The 16,552-nt window shown below is 52.8% G+C and overlaps 1 protein-coding gene across 1 annotated transcript in view; it reads left to right on the top strand.

Moving 5' to 3' along the window:
• The window catches only part of LOC146830521 (cysteine and glycine-rich protein 1), a 145,144-nt gene that overhangs the window by 64,892 nt on the left and 63,700 nt on the right, over nucleotides 1-16,552 (top strand). Inside the window, exon 2 of the mRNA XM_085604726.1 lies at nucleotides 7,614-7,726. Coding sequence (XP_085460852.1) covers nucleotides 7,615-7,726 — 112 coding nt within the window. The 5' untranslated portion in view covers nucleotide 7,614. The remainder of the gene's footprint in view (nucleotides 1-7,613; nucleotides 7,727-16,552) is intronic.

The following is a 16,552-nucleotide window of genomic DNA, read 5'->3' as shown; positions in this document are numbered from 1 at the left end:
TAAATGTGAGCTCACGTGGGGAATGATTGGGTTTGTCAGCCGCTCTAATGAGAATGACTATTGGATTAAAAGCATAGTTGGCAAACGAGGAGTGAACTGCTAAACAGCTTGGGCCTCACTTGTTATACAATGCAGGTGTCGGCGGGCACCGACACGTTACCAGCGGGGGAAACACCACACTGTCCCAGGTAACAGGACCAGCAGACCGGGGCATCTAGGTTCAGGGTAAATACAGGGGCGTTCTAACCCTGTATTGGACTTGCCACATTGCTGCGCTTGAAAGACTGAGGGAATGTCTCTGGACAAAGTCATGCTCGCATTTTGTTGTTTCAGCTAGGGGACGGGTGCCTACAATGTCCTTGCATTTTGCAGTTATAGAAAGAAACGAAGTGTAAAGGAATAGCAGTGCTTGAACGGGGCACACTTCACAGTAAAGCCAGCAATTATGAAGAATTGGTGGGTGTCAGATATTATTTGTGTAATATCAGGGAACTGCAGCTATGTTCCAACAGTGGGAGGATTGTGACTCATGCTTCTATTCACAGATTACTATACATGTTAGACAATAGGTCTGGAGTAGCTAGGTCCAAGAAGTAAGGCAAGTGGGGTCCTGGCTGGATACTGAGAGTCTTAAACGTGACGATGTTGTCACCTGGTCCACTCATTGGTACTATTTTCACCCTGGGGAATGACAGGGCTGTACAATATCTCCTACACGTGGGTGGGGGATCCCTCTACATCAGGGGTCTTCAAAGTGTGGGGCGCGACCCCCAGGGGGGCCGTGAAGTGATGGAAAGGGGGTCGCGCATTCCCGGTCACACTTCTGCGAGGCACAACAAGGGATTCAGCCCCCTTCCTCCCCCATAGTGTGTATCAGCTCGAGCTGCTGTGGGCTCCGCTGGGTTGTCTGCAGTCTTATCTCCTGAGTTTTTCACAGGTCGTTAAGGACCATTTGCAGATTTACATACCTTTTGTAAAGTGCTTACTGATTTTATTCTAGTTCCAGTACCCCCTGGGCCCCAACTCTGCCTTTTCCTTACATTTGTATTTTACAGTTACTGCAGTAGTGTGAGAATGAATTTCATGAAAATAAATATAAAGTAGGGTTGCAAGAAGAGAAATACCAGCCATTTGATGTTTAAAGAGCCTGCAAAGGCATCCTCTTTACACTAAATGGGATTGTACATAAAATCATATGCATTCATTCGTAATGTGACTTTTCTGTCTTTGTTCCCTTTAATTATCAGTCATGGATCATTGAGGCAGCCCTAGAACACAATTAAAAGTGCTTTTATTTATATTTGCTGTTCCAAGTACGCACAGATGAGTGCTGAAATATACAGCTTTAGGTGACTGCTTATTTTTGTACTGTCTGGGACATCAAAATAATGAGCAGGCAACCCTAACCATAGGACTGGAAGTGTGTTGCAGGATCAGCATATTATTTATTTCCTCCACCCTCGATCCCTGATTAATGCCAGAATAGCAATAGTTTAACTTATATCTTATACCCTACGCTGCCGTCAATAATATGCTGAGTTACTTCAAGTGTCTGGGAATGCACCCTGCATTCAGAGAACTCACTTCTCATTCTCACACTTCACTTTCACGCTCACCCTGCACTCACAGCGATCGCAATGCACTCACACTGATCACCATGCACTCACATCATTCACCCTCTCACACTGCACTCACAGTGATCACTCTGCAATCACAATGCACTTGCGTTGTTCACCCTGTACCTCAGCCTGCAGTCACACCACTCATATGCACTCATGTGACACCTCATTCACCTGTCCCCTCGCTGCTCAATTTGCAACTTGCTCAAACAAGCCCATCATTAACCATGCATTCATTCGTCCCACTCTGCACTTACATCCGCACCCAAATTCATGGTCACCTCACTCACCCTGCAGTCACTCCTCTTTCCCTACTCTCACACTGTTGCATCACTCACCGTACACTCATATGGGCACACTTCTCATCCACAGAGTGCAGAGGGTTAATGTGCCTGCTACAAAGAACATGTACTATGCAGATCACAGAACTGTGAGTAAACTGAGTAGCACTATAACAAAAAATGTTTGTCAGAAAGGTGATACAGAGAGATGAGGTGCTTTGTTGGTGAGTGGTAGTGAGGGAATTTATGGAGAAGGAGGAAACGGGGATGGGGCACCAAAAAAGACTGTTGTGCCATGTGTGGCCAGTGCTATGGCCAGCCCTGCCTGGGAGTGTAGGCCCCCTCACGAAGTTTGGGTCTAGTCGCTCCCATGCTTCTGCCTACTACTATTATTATTTACATTTGTAGTGTGCTGCTATTACCAAAAGGTGTCCTGGGGCTAATAGCCATCTGCTGCCTGAAGGCAAATAAGAAACATACAGAAGGGGAAGGAGAACCAGCCAAAAGGGGTGACCTACAGAGCATAGAGCCAGGTTTTTATATCTTCCTAAAGTATAATAGAGTCTTGGTGGAGCGAAGCAAAGGAGGGTGCACGTTCCATAACTGTGTGGCCTGCACCAAAACAGCAAGACAGACAATTCGTGCCTTCCTGAATTAGGGAACAATAAGCAGAGTGACACAGGCCAAGAGGAGCATACGGGTCCGACCCGTGTGCTCGGTGAGGAGAGATGAGAGGATGAGAAAGGACAGCAAGGGAGTGAGGGAATTCGATTGAAGAGGTCAGGGATGAGGAGAAATGTGAAGTGCCGAAGGGAAGTGCAGACACACAAGAAGTGAGTGTGAGGATAAGTTGCGGGCACAGAGGAGGGCTACTGTCAAACTGTGAGAGAAGATAGCTGAGAGATGATCTGTGACCTAAAAAGTAATTTGATGCAACATTGGTGAGGGACAGCAGCGATAGGGGAAGAGAGGGAGTACTGGGGTGGGTGCTGAGCAGTGATTAATTTGTAATTAAACATGTGCCAGGGACCTCACCAATAGGCCACTGCAACTTTAACCACCCACCCATTGCCTTGCCTGTGCGGCCAATGTCAATACCTATGCAACTACCAACCATAACACTGTACAAGTGTGACTATTTCAAGCCCACAAAGCTATAAGAATGGCATGGATGTCAGAAGTTTATCGTTTTTTAATGTATATTGAATTAATAAACAGCTGTTCTGCTCATCTCTAAATTACACAGACAGAGCCATCAAGTGGCATGTGGCAGACGGTCATATTGCCAGTGTGCACAATTAGGTGCCAGTGCGGAGCAACGGAAACCACCTTCTCAAATTAAGCACTGGTGCTGAGGTAACTGGGGAGAGGGACATTGGTTCAAGAAGGTGTGAAAAAACAAAGGATAGATGTGAAAGATGAATGGGGGACTGGAGAGGTGTAAGATACAAATAGACAACAATTTGAACGGAGAGACTTGAGATGAATGAGAAGTGCAGATGGGCACGGGAGGTGACAGGGCCAGAGAGGCCGTGAGATGAATGCGAGAAACTGTTAGAGATGAGGGCAGTGAAAAGGCAGAATGGCAAGAGGTGATTAAGGGTGAAGTGAGAAGTTGAATGGGGAGAGTTTAGAAGTTGTAAGAAGGGGTGAAATAAAATGGCCTGCAAGGTGAGAAAGGGATCCAGGAGAGGAGAGGAGAGAGGGATGGAAGGGAGGGGTGAGAGAAAAGTGGCATGGGTAAATTGCTTAACTCTGCACAAGACCGCCAGGGTTTTAAGGGACCCCTGCTGCTCCCGGCCAGGGCCAGGTGAGCTTCTAATGTGGCAGCACGTATTCCTGCGGAGTGGAAGGCCCATCTCAAAGGTTGACTAGACATGTTTCTGATGTTAATTGCTGTATTTTGGTTATAAACTGGTATTGATGGGGTGAAATCTTTCCTCCGTGTTACTGTGTGCAAAAAAGTTAAAAATAATGAAGCAATTCTATCCCAAAATAACGCTGCATCACATAACGTTATTTAAATTTTCTTCCCACACAATTTAGTCAAGCCTGTCGTGTAATTTGGTCCTCACCTGCCTCGTAATTCCAGAAGCCCTGCCTACAGGTTTAGAAATGTTTATCAGGAGGGGGTCCTTACGACTGAAAATGTTGACAGGGGGGTCTCGGCACCCAAAAGTTTGAAGACCTCTGCTCTACATCCTAGCTCCTTCTAGCTATCAAGGGGACGTAGGCAGTTCACTAATAATGAACATTGGTGGGGGCACTGTTGTCAAGTTTGGATCCCCACTTTACAGAATTAGCACCTGTTTGGGGAAAGTGTTCTGGATGCGGTGCCAGAGGATACTGGCCATTTGGGGGTATCAACTAATTGATTTTGCAGGGTGTATGGAAAAAGTACCACATGTGTCAGTAGCAAAGGCGTTGACCTGTCATATAATAGTCCCCTATTAACATACAGGTAGTAAAGGTCAATAGCCTGTCTTGGGGGCAGGCGCAGTAGAGGCCAGGCGGCGCTTAACGCTGGACTGGGCCAGCACCAATACGTTCAGTTGGGGCTGTGGTTGTACTCCGGCATAACTTAAAGTGGATTAGAGCCCCCTTCATGTCCTTTCCTGCTCCCAGCAACATCCCAATCTGGGGCTGGGTATTCCACACCTCCCGTTCTCAACATCCACTTGTATGCTTCCAGGTTACGATAGCAGTAGTTCGGCAGGGGGTCACTCACGCCAGGGTGGGGACAATAGCAGGGTGACTCAGCATCTTTGATCGCTTGCAGACGGTGATGGACGTGCAGGCAATAGGAAACGAAAGGGCAGGCAAGATGCGTATGACTTACCACAGGGCTCCACTAGCCAAGAACACTGGCCCTGTGTACACACTTGTCTCTCTTGGGGAAGAGGGATCTGTTGCAAGAGATAAGTTCTCCAGGTGTAAGTTAGGCAACAATTGGGTGCATGTGCGTTAGGCTTTTGCTTGCCTAGTCCACGGAGTTTTGAAGAAGATGGGGGTTTTCAACTGCTAAAGTGGCCTTGGACTTGTTTGCTGGACCGGGGAGAGGCCCGGGTATCAGCTGGATGTAGGTAAAGATGCCTACCCTTCACCAGAGGGGGATGTACAGATTTGCTGGACCTGGAGAGGGGCTCGAGCAAGCAGGATGTAAGTAAAAAGGCTTAGGTGCAAACTGGAGTGGATAGAAAGGTGTGCAGTGCTCAATTAGAGTGTTAGCAAACCAGCATTTCTTTATTTCGCCAGGATCAATGGTTGGTATATGGCCTTTCGTGCGTCTTCAGGGTGGCACGAGGGGCGGAAGGCAGGAACCGGAGACAGGTGTTTCCACCACTGAGTTAATTCGGTTTGGGGGCAAAGGCTAGCGCTGGAACAGCTTGCTGTAGATAGCTGTGTCACAGACCGGGGGGAGTGTCTCCCTCCCTAACAATGGGACATACACTTAAGAAGCAATGAGTTGTCTTTCCTGGGAAGGAAGGCACTGCTGTAAGACATGAAGTCCTCCATGCGTAAGAAATGTGGGGGGGGATTCCTCCTCCTAATGTGCGGGTCATACACCTGGGAGGGAATAATCTGTCATCTCTGGGGAGAAGGGCACTGCTTCAAGCATTACGGTCTCCATGTGTAAGGAGCAACCAGCTGGGGACCTGTGAGATATGGTAGTCTGAGAACGCCCCGGCGAGTGTGGCAGGGCGCACAATCAAGGGAAGCCCGGAGGTCTCTGGCAGGAATGCAACAGCGCCTTGAGGAAATTCTCTGGGCTAAGGTGGTTTGCCTTCATCCGTCATGGGTTACTGCACACTAAGGCCACAAGGTTTTTTGATGTAGATGGGGTACACCTGTCCAGAGTGGGTATGGACCTGTTCTGACTTGTTCTGGGGGAGGCCTCAGACAGCTGGGGGTAAGTAAGTAAGCCTATCTTGGTGGGGGGCTCTGGGGTGACGGTGGCCACACCCAGAGCTGTGGCGGAGTTACATGGCGATCCAGAGGCTGTAAGGTACAGAAGGGTACCCTCTGCACGAGCACAGTAAGGGTGCTAAAGCCAAAAATCCACAGGGAGGTCCTCGCGTTGGACCCTGGAGGAGCGACGGCGCCCCGTTAGTCCTACGGGCGGTTGTGGACCTGAGCAACCGGGGGTTGCCGGGAAGGCTCCGCCCCCCTCTGGGGCATGAGCAAGGCAGTGGACTGGTGGTCCACCGGTGGGAGGGTTCGCCCCTCCCCCAAATCTGACTGACACCGATTGGATTGCCACGTGTAATTTGGCTCATCAGGTGGCAGGCGGCGAGGGGCTGCCTGCCTTGGGATCGCCCGTAAGCTAACCCACCAATCTTGGCATTGTGTAATGCTAATAAACCTGCAGCAATTTTCTCCACAAAGAAGGTGTCTTGTCTCAGTTATTTCGCTGAGAGATTGCTGTATGGGGGGATGGTGAGTGTTGCCGATATTGGCACTATGCTGGCTGCCCGGCATCTACGAAGGAGACCCGCTAAGAGGGCGGCCGCCTTAGTGCCACAAGAGACACAAGAGGCAGCCTCCCAGTGGTTAGGACCCTCATGGGTCTGGCGTGCTGCGTCACTTCCGGGTAGAGGGGGTAGGGGAGTGAGGTACATATACCTCTTCCTGCCCACGGGACGCCCTCTTTGCCCTCTACCCTGATGCCGTTTCCCGCCCTACCGCATACCCGGCGTTCAGGCAGGGTGTGGGGGGTGGGTTTTATCTAATATATTCTTTTGTGTTGCAGGTGGGGTTACAGGGTGATCCAGAGGCTGTAAGGTACAGAAGGGTACCCTCTGCACGAGCACAGTAAGGGTGCTAAAGCCAAATGTCCACAGGGAGGTCCTCGCGTTGGACCCTGGAGGAGCTACGGCGCCCCGTTAGTCCTACGGGCGGTTGTGGACCTGAGCAACCGGGGGTTGCCTGGAAGGGTCCGCCCCCCTCTGGGGCGTGAGCAAGGGAGTGGACTGGCGGTCCACCGGTGGGAGGGGTCGCCCCTCCCCCAAATCTGACTCTATACTGATTGGATTGCCACGGTGTAATTTGGCTCATCAGGTGGCAGGCGGCAAGGGGCTTGGGATCGCCCGTAAGCTAACCCACCAATCTTGGCATTATGTAATGCTAATAAACCTGCAGCAATTTTCTCCACAAAGAAGGTGTCTTGTCTGGTATTTCACTGAGAGATTGCTGTATGGGGGGATGGTGAGTGTTGCCGATATTGGCACTAAGGCTACAGGCTTGACCCCGGCTCATGCTTTCAGTGTCTCGCCCACTTCTGGCTCACTTTCCCTAGCCCCTCCTGCCTTCAGCTCCTCTTTTTCTCTGGCATTACGCTACTTTTCCTTTCCGTTATGTTTTACTGTTTACGTCTTCGTTACCCCTCCTTTATCACTATCAGTCACTCCTCTATCTCCTCTCCCCTCTAACACTCCCCTGTAAATCTCTCTTTCCTCACCTTATCAGCCTCTTCTCCATGTCTCACTGCTGTCCTATATCAGTGTCACTCTGTTTCCCTTCCCCTGCCTCACTTCTCTATTGTTCTTAATCTCGCTAACCCTTTGTTTTACAAAGTTGAAAACAAACCTTCCTACTGACAGTTCATCACACCCCTTTCTGCGCGGATGTTGAAGGGGAGGGTGCTGGGCTAATAATCCACGGTGTTTTCCCGTTTTATTCACTCGTCATAATGGAGACATCTTTCTTTACACAGAATGTCGAACTGGGGCGGAGGAAAGAAGTGCGGCGTCTGCCAGAAGACGGTGTACTTTGCAGAGGAAGTGCAGTGTGAGGGGAACAGCTTTCACAAGTCCTGCTTCCTGTGCTGTGAGTATGAGCACGTGTTTTACGGTCACTCTGAAAGGTCTGACTTCACACCGGTGACGGCCAGCCCTAGCGCCCTACGGTATCGACTCTGTGTGCTCCATGAATAGTGGGAAAACGATGCAGCAGTGGATCTTTGCAGTACGGCTACTCTGTCACAACGGTGACGGACATTCGCTCCTCCAAAATATAAATCCCATAGGATATGATGGGATTTAATATAAATCCTATAGGATATAATGGGTTTATCTTTCGGCGGACGGGATATCAATCCCCGCTGTGAAGGAGTAACCTGTCCGCCAAGATCTAAATCAGGCCCTCGGGGTCTCTACTGCAGCTCCTGCTCTAATGCTCTTCAGATTTTTTTTCCTATCCTAAACATTGACATTAAATCCCATCTACCCCCTCAAGTACTGCACGTGAGGTTAACAAACGTCATGGAGCGTAAGTGAAACTTGGCAAATGTACAACATACACAGACCTTTGGACAGCGCTGAACGTGTTTTGAAGAGGTTCCTGTTCAATGTTCACCTGAATTTTTGAGTGTCAGGATGACGGTGCGTGGGGATCTTTTAAACAGGCAAAAGCATTTGTAGTCATACTGTGAGTGCTGCACTGCAGCCATGCCATTACTCACGGGGCCCAGAAGGAGCTCTTCTGAATAAACAGATCCAACTACTTAAATATGGGCATCAAGTACACCTTTGCTACGTACTAGGTGAGGATTATAAATCTGTTGCTTGCCTAAATCCTGCTCTGCTCTCATGTGTTTGCTTCTCCTCTTCCTACCAAATCAGGGTCCAGTAATCTGTGCCATTAGAACCAACAGCTACTCTGTAGATCAGCCGCGGTCCGTGCAGGTAAGAGAGGTGGGGCCAGGTTGGGGGGGATTCAACAGATGACCACAAGGGAAAATTAAATAAGTAATGCATTTTTCCTCGTTGTCGTCTGTTTTAATCCCACCCCACCCGGCTCCAACGACACATCACTCTTACCTGCATTGGCCGCCGCTGCTGTAGATACCGCAGCACGCTCTGTGTGCAACAGGTATGGTGAGTTGTGTATCGCAAGCTCACTGTACCATAGGACACAATTTTCACTTTACTAATAAGGCCCAACAATTTAAGTCAGGCCTGCAGTTGCTTGTGTTGTGCCTTACAGTTTGGGGTGGCCTATTCCTGGTGGAGCCAGACCACGCCGATGAGGACACGGCTGCTCCTCATCTACAGCGCTATGGTGCGCAACAAGCAGTGAAATGCAGACTGGCCCTGAAGAACCAGAACGTTATGGGCCTGGCGGCGCAGGGTACGCCTTAATCTCCTGGGTTCTCCTGCTTTTTCTAACCGAGACACGGGACACTCTGTCAGGCGTAAAAGATCAGATTTATTTAGCTGCAGCTAGTACAGTTGTTAATGTTAATGTTGTAGACTTGTAAAGCGCACAGCTACCCCAGCAACGGGGTGTCCCGGCGCTGTAGACCGCTGGGGAACCCGTCCTGGCTATCCCTGTGAGATGGTCCCTTTCTGGGTATCTCCAAGGTGAAACCAGGCATCCCCGGCGTCTGTGGGGGGCCGTTGTAGAGATGAGGCAAGCTTAATGCCCAGAGTTGCAGAGTGTGTTCCTGGTTAGAGTAGGTACCAGGGCGAGAATTATCGAGTCCGTTTTGACCCTGGTCCACGACCCTGCCGCGTCGGGAATTGAACCCTGGTCCCTGACCGATTCTCTGCTTATTGGTCTGCCGCCTCTAACTAGTGAGCCACACCTGTCCCAGAAGTACACACGGTATGTTCTCAGGAGACTGCCACTTCACTCCGTGGCGCACAATCTTTTATAGTACATAGATGACATATACATTAACGAAGAACACACCCAATACATACATAAAGAACCAATAAGAAAAGTTCGAAAACAAGACATAGCCAATAGTAAGAGTTGGAAAACAAAGATATCGAGTAACCCGAAGAAGCCTCTCCTGCAACTGTTTGTCACCCCTCCCCATAGGTTAATTCATTAACGTGTCTGTAACTGACTTGCAGGTGGCAGGACACATTTGTGTGTTTTGGAGGACAGTTGTGAAATGAGAGAATACGAGCAGAGAATAGCGAAGGCCCGCGGATAAGATAAAATCAGAAAAGAATAGTGTGAACCAACAGATAGTTGAGACAGGGATTAGGAAAACCAGACGGGGATTAGTGTACTCGGCCAGTCCCTGACACCAGTTTCGTAAACCGAGGCAGAAGGCTATTTTGAGACGATGCTGCAGGAAAAGCAGAAAAGACTTTGTTCGCCGTGCTGCCTGAGTGAGGGCAACACAAAATGGCGGCGGAGCACAAAATGGCGGGTCAATTCGATCGAGATCGAAGATCGAATTTCTTCAGCCCTAAGTAGTAACCGGAGGATGATATCAATGTAAGCATTCCACCAATAACTTCTATTTTTTGGTGCATTCTTTAGTCCGTGGGCTTCATATAAACTTTTCGCAATACTGGCCTATCTTCCCTGGTGGTCTAATGTATACTCAGCTCCCCCTTGATCCCCTTAGATAGGCTGTAAAAGCTGACAGCTATTGTCCCACTACCAGTCCTGTATTTCATGGCTCTTCAAATGGGTTACACTTTCAGACTTTGCGAACGCATCACCCACAATTTGCCTCGATCCAGCTTTAATCCACATTTTCAAATAGAAACTGGCACATTCCAAAAAATGTTGATGCACCCTGGAAACTGTAGCAACACAACTTTATGCCCAGTGTCTTTCACAATATGTTTACAGTCAAGTATGTAACTTATGATCTAGTTATTGTCTATTTGGCATATGTGACATCATTGTGCAGTGGCGCTTTTTTCTTGATGGAACCTTGAGACATTAACTATCACACCTCAGAGTCTTGTACCATATTACATGGCTTGAGTCATTCTGTGGTCCCATCACGCTGCTAGCCAATGACTTAGAATAGCAGCTGCCTCTGTCACTTGCCTTAGAAAAATGTGGGCCCTGCACTTATTCTGTTACAAATTAAGCCCTGGCAGCAAATCTTAATGTGGAAGAAAATTTACCAAGGCATTTCTGGACCATCTGCTGACAGTTTCACTACACGTGTCTAATGCAAACATTGGTATTTGTAAATAATACCAGATGCCATGTATATGGTGGTGGCAGGTCTCCTGTAGGCAAGGAGAGTCTCTGTCCCTCTGTAGGACTCCATACTTTCCGTCTTCCTACCACTGCAAATGGCCGCAGGCTTGCACTGCATAACGGTGCAACCTGAGAGCTTTACTATTCAATACAGACACAAGCTAAATTGATTCTGATTACCTTTTACTGCAAGATGATGCTTGAAACCCTGCTATTCTTCGCATAACTAATTGTCATAGTAAGATGCAAGCATTATCTGCCAAGGAGAAATTTACTTAATTTAATTCTGCAACAGATCCATATGTGATGTGCGTGATAGCCGTGCACTTATAATGATGGATTACGTGGTCTGAATATCTGACTTTTTGTAGTAGGAATGAAACAGCATGTGCTTGTGAATGGTGGCCTATAAGTGGTAGCCACCACTGCGCTGTATGGAGGGCCAAAATGGCTGGCATGAAAGAGGACATTTTAGAACTCTTGGAGTTCCCAAACTGATCTTGTGCCCTATCCCAAATTGCTAGTAGGAGAGGTTCTGAAAGGGGCATCCCCTTCTAGTTGCGAGTCGCTATGGTGCGTGGGTTACAAAACATTGATCAGCTCCCAACACCTCAAAGGAGGGGACACTGATTTGCAAAGGGAATGGTGCCCATTTTGTGCACTTTTCACTTTGTTTGAATTCTGTTGGGAGACCTTATGGGGGGGGTGATGTTGACAAAGGGACAGATGACCGTCACCTGCGCTTTCCAATATATTTCCGAGCAGAAAGCTTTTTTTTAAACAATAAACATGCAGGGCCAGGTCTTTCAGGAACATGGGCTTCTTTAAAAACATGTTTCCTATTTGGGAATGCAAACATAAGGCCAAGTGTTGGTCTGTTGTTCCTCGCAGGCCACCATCCCTGTGTGTGGAGCCGATAATTGGAGGTTAACTACATGTCTAGCTAATATTCAATAGGCTGCAGGTTATTCTGCGCCCACTCCCCATGACTGAAGACTTTGTGATGCAACCTATTAGTACATAAGGCACACCTCAAAAATAGGAGATAGTTTGCAAAAAGTCAGTGCACAATTTGCAGCCACTTTTTGCGACCTGTTTCTTAGTACATCGGACCTCAAGTTTGTAGACTATGCTATGGCAATTTAAGTGGAAAGTGTCTGCAGAGGCCCCAAGTTTTTCAGTTCAATACGCGAGTAGCTTATCTAGTGCATATTTTTTGCTGCATGCTGGGATTTGCAGTCCTGTTCAATCTATCATAAACCCAGGAATATACATCCCAGAATTAAAATAATACCTGGACTGAATGGGCTACTCATAGATGGAACTGTGAAACTTGAGAGCTCTGTATCCTGGCCATACTGGTGTACCCCTCTAGCTCTCCATGATTGAAAACTGCAGGGTTTTGTGAGAAAATGTAAAACCTCGAGAAACTAGAACTGTGATTCGAATGTTTGATGGTGGAGCCGAACAGAGTATGGACTGACAGACCTGAAAGGGTTGACGCTCCATTCCATTATAGCGCATAAGTCCTGTTCGTGACGCACTGGCACTAAAGGGCACAGTATCCCTGTGCATCGGCTGCGGCGTAGCCAGCGCGCCATGGGCCCTATTGCAAGAAAGGAAATTGCCCCCCCCAGCTCGTGTTTTTGTATTACCATAATAATCAGGTTTCAGTTTGCTCCCCAGCACCAATGCACCTACTGCATAAGGTGACAGAAACGCTCCACATGTACATTAGGTCTCATGGCTTTTGAGCCACAGTGCTGTGTTAGAAGCGCTCCTTCGCAGGGAGGGGAGGGACGGGGTTATCCGAGTCCGTGTAGAGCAAACATGAGGCCTAATGGTTCGTTTCCTCCTCTGGAGGAGTTCACCCCGACAGCCGATTCTCGGGACCCGCTCAAGCACAGGAACGTCAGCGATGCCCTGCCGCTGACTTTAGGCGCGGGTTGGGCTTTAGCATGGCCAGCAGTTCTGGATGGATGGGGATGGAACGGACTGGCGCGGGGTGTCGGGGCGTGACGTGGGGGAATTCCTGAGAGCACCGACTGAGGCAAACGAAGGACCTTTTTCTGTCAAGAAGGAAATGTGCTTAAGATCACAAGGTGCTTACGAGTCCACTTAAACACAGAACTATCCTTAAGAGTCTCTAATCCGACCTACTTTCCTGGATCCCATTGTTAAAAGGCAAACTTCTCGTCTCTGTTTGTCTCACTACTACATCATTTCTACTGTCCCCCTCCTTATACATGTGTAGGAGAGAATTGTAGGGAAGATGAAACACAGCGATCTGCTGTCCATAAAAGTTTATTTTAAAAAAATGTGCCCGTGATAGGAGTAAGCCATTAGTACTTCATGGTGCACGTCTCAGCTGTGCCACACGAGGGTATGGAGACTAGGGGTGGGCGGAAAATTCAGTTCCGCCAGCGTAGAATAAAAAAGCAAGCCACCCCGGCTCACGGGCCCGGTCCTTGCTTCTGAAAGCAGCCAGGCCGGGGAGAGCCTCCCTGGGCCCCGGTGGACCCCTGTCTCCAGCGCCCGGACCCTCAGCTGGCTTGCAGGACGGGGGGCTCCCGCACCCCGGGCCCTGCCGGACGGAGCACGAGCCCCGGGCCCGGTCCCAGCTTCAGACCCCTAGCCAGGCCGGGGAGAGCCTCCCCGGGCCCCGGAGGGCACCCTTTCCCCAGCGCACGGACCCTCGGCTGGCTTGCAGGACTGGGGGGCTCCCGCACCCTGGGACACTGGGAAGGAGCACAAGCCCCGGGTCCGGGCCCAGCTTCCGAACCCTAGCCAGGCCGGGGAGAGCCTCCCCTGGCCACGGTGGACACCCTTCCCCAGCGCACGGACCCTCGGCTGGCTTACAGGACGGGGGCTCCCGCACCCTGGGACACTGGGATGGGGCACAAGCCCCGGGTCCGGGCTCAGCTTCCGAACCCTAGCCAAGCCGGGGAGAGCCTCCCCTGGCCACGGTGGACACCCTTCCCCAGCGCACGGACCCTCGGCTGGCTTACAGGACGGGAGCTCCCGCACCCTGGGACACTGGGATGGGGCACAAGCCCCGGGTCCGGGCTCAGCTTCCGAACCCTAGCCAGGCTGGGAAGAGAGCCTCCCGGGGCCCCGGTGGACACCCTTCCCCAGCGGCTGGACCCTCGGCTGGCTTGCAGGACGGGGGGCTCCCGCACCCTGGGACACTGGGACGGAGCACAAGCCTCGGGTCCGGGCCCAGGTTCAGAACCCTAGCCAGGCTGGGGAGAGCCTCCCCACGGGCCCGGTCCATGCTTCTGAAAGCAGCCAGGCCGGGGAGAGCCTCCCTGGGCCCCGGTGGACCCCTGTCTCCAGCGCCCGGACCCTCGGCTGGCTTGCAGGACGGGGGGCTCCCGCACCCCGGGCCCTGCCGGACGGAGCACGAGCCCCGGGCCCGGTCCCAGCTTCAGACCCCTAGCCAGGCCGGGGAGAGCCTCCCTGGGCCCCGGTGGACACCCTTCCCCAGCGGCTGGACCCTCAGCTGGCTTGCGGGACAGGGGGCTCCCGCACCCCGGGATGGAACCGCACCCTGGGACGGAGCTCCAACACCGGGCCCAGCTTCCGAACCCTAGCCAGGCCGGGAAGAGCCTCCCCGGGCCCCGGTGGACCCCCTTCCCCAGCGCCCGTACCTTCGGCTGGCTTGCAGGACCGGGGGGCTCCCGCACTCTGGGATGGAGCCGCACCCTGGGACGGAGCTCCAGCACCGGGCCCAGCTTCCGGACCCTAGCCAGGCCGGGGAGAGCCTCCCCGGGCCCCGGTGGACACCCGTCCCCAGCGCACGGACCCTCAGCTGGCTTGCGGCAGAGGGGGCTCCCGCAACCCCGGGACGGAGCCGCACCCTGGGACGGAGCTCCAGCACCGGGCCCAGCTTCCGAAACCTAGCCAGGCCGGGGAGAGCCTCCCCGGGCCCCGGTGGACACCCGTCCCCAGCGCACGGACTCTCGGCTGGCTTGCGGGACAGGGGGCTCCCGCACCCCGGGACGGAGCCGCACCCGGGGACGGAGCTCCAGCACCGGGCCCAGGCCCAGCTTCCGGACCCCAGCCAGGCCGGGGACAGCCTCCCCGGGCCCCCGGTGGATCCCCTGTCCCCAGCACCCGGACCCTCGGCTGGAACCAAGGAGGGTTAAGCCCAGGCCACGTCCTCTCCCCGACGGCCTGCCCGGGGAGCCCATTTTTATCGACTATTAAGCCCCCACTGGCTTACAGAACTCTGGGGAAGGACAAAAGTTGGAGTTAGCCCGGCCGGCCGGTAGGCCAGCCATCTGGTCACTCGGCCCGCAGGGCCATCTGGTCGCCCGGCCCGCAGGGCCATCTGGTCACCCGGCCCGCAGGGCCATCTGGTCGTGCAGCCAGGCGACCAGATGGCCAGGGCCCACCCAGCCCCCCAGGTGGCCTGGGAGGGTGCCGTGCCCACTCGCCCTTGCAGTCCGGCGAGGGTGGCCAGGCACTCCGAGGCAGCCGCTCGGGAGGGCTCCTTCCCTGGTGCTGCTCCCTGCGCGGGAGCGGCGGGAAGGGGAGGCCAGGCCATCTGGTCACCCTGCCGAGCAGCGAGGGACTGTGGCCCCCATCCCCGCGCCCCAGTGGGGCAGGGACGGGAGGGGGAAGCCCCCGTGCCGGAAGGCACGTGGTGGAGGCAGCCTCCCGCAGGCCCGCGTTACCCCCTTCCGCGTCCCTTCCCGCCGGCCCGGCAGCAGAGGGACCCACCCCTGGGTGTGGTGGAAGAGGGCGTCCGCGGGCGCCCACGCACGGAGAGAGACAAAAGCTTGGCTCAGAGGATGACTTTCAATAGATCGCAGCGAGGTAGCTGCTCTGCTACTTACGAAACCCTGACCCAGAATCAGGTCGTCTACGAATGATTTAGCACCGGGTGCCCCACGAACATGCGGTGCACTAAGGGCGATGGAGGCGGCCCCCTTCCGTCCGCGCTCCGGTCCCCAAGCGAGCGGCTCTACGCACCGGCCCCCCGAGAGAGGCCGGCTATCCCAGGCCAACCGAGGCTCCACGGCACTGCGGTATCGTTACGGTTTAGGGGGGATTCTGACTTAGAGGCGTTCAGTCATAATCCCACAGATCCCATGCCCGGCTCCACGCCAGCGAGCCGGGCTTCTTACCCATTTAAAGTTTGAGAATAGGTTGAGATCGTTTCGGCCCCAAGACCTCTAATCATTCGCTTTACCAGATAAAACTGGGGGCTCCGAGCGCCAGCTATCCTGAGGGAAACTTCGGAGGGAACCAGCTACTAGATGGTTCGATTAGTCTTTCGCCCCTATACCCAGGTCGGATGACCGATTTGCACGTCAGGACCGCTACGGACCTCCACCAGAGTTTCCTCTGGCTTCGCCCTGCCCAGGCATAGTTCACCATCTTTCGGGTCCTATCACGCACGCTCATGCTCCACCTCCCCGACAGAGCGGGCGAGACGGGCCAGTGGTGCGCCCGCCGCTGGAAGCGCGGCAGGATCCCACCTCAGCCGGCGCGCACCGGCCCTCACCTTCATTGCGCCACAGGGTTTCGCACGGCCCTCTGACTCGCGCACGTGTTAGACTCCTTGGTCCGTGTTTCAAGACATCGCCGCAGACCCCTGGCACCCGGCGTGGGCCTCCCCGCCCGGCGGCGCGACGCGGTCGGTGCGCACTGAGAACAGTCCGCCCCAGTCGACAGTCACGCCGGGAG

Source organism: Triturus cristatus, chromosome 5_1, assembly GCF_964204655.1.
Source record: "Triturus cristatus chromosome 5_1, aTriCri1.1, whole genome shotgun sequence".
Classification (NCBI taxonomy): Eukaryota; Metazoa; Chordata; class Amphibia; order Caudata; family Salamandridae; genus Triturus; species Triturus cristatus.
The sequence above is the reverse complement of the archived record's forward strand: the minus strand, read 5'-3'. Positions and strand labels throughout refer to the sequence as shown.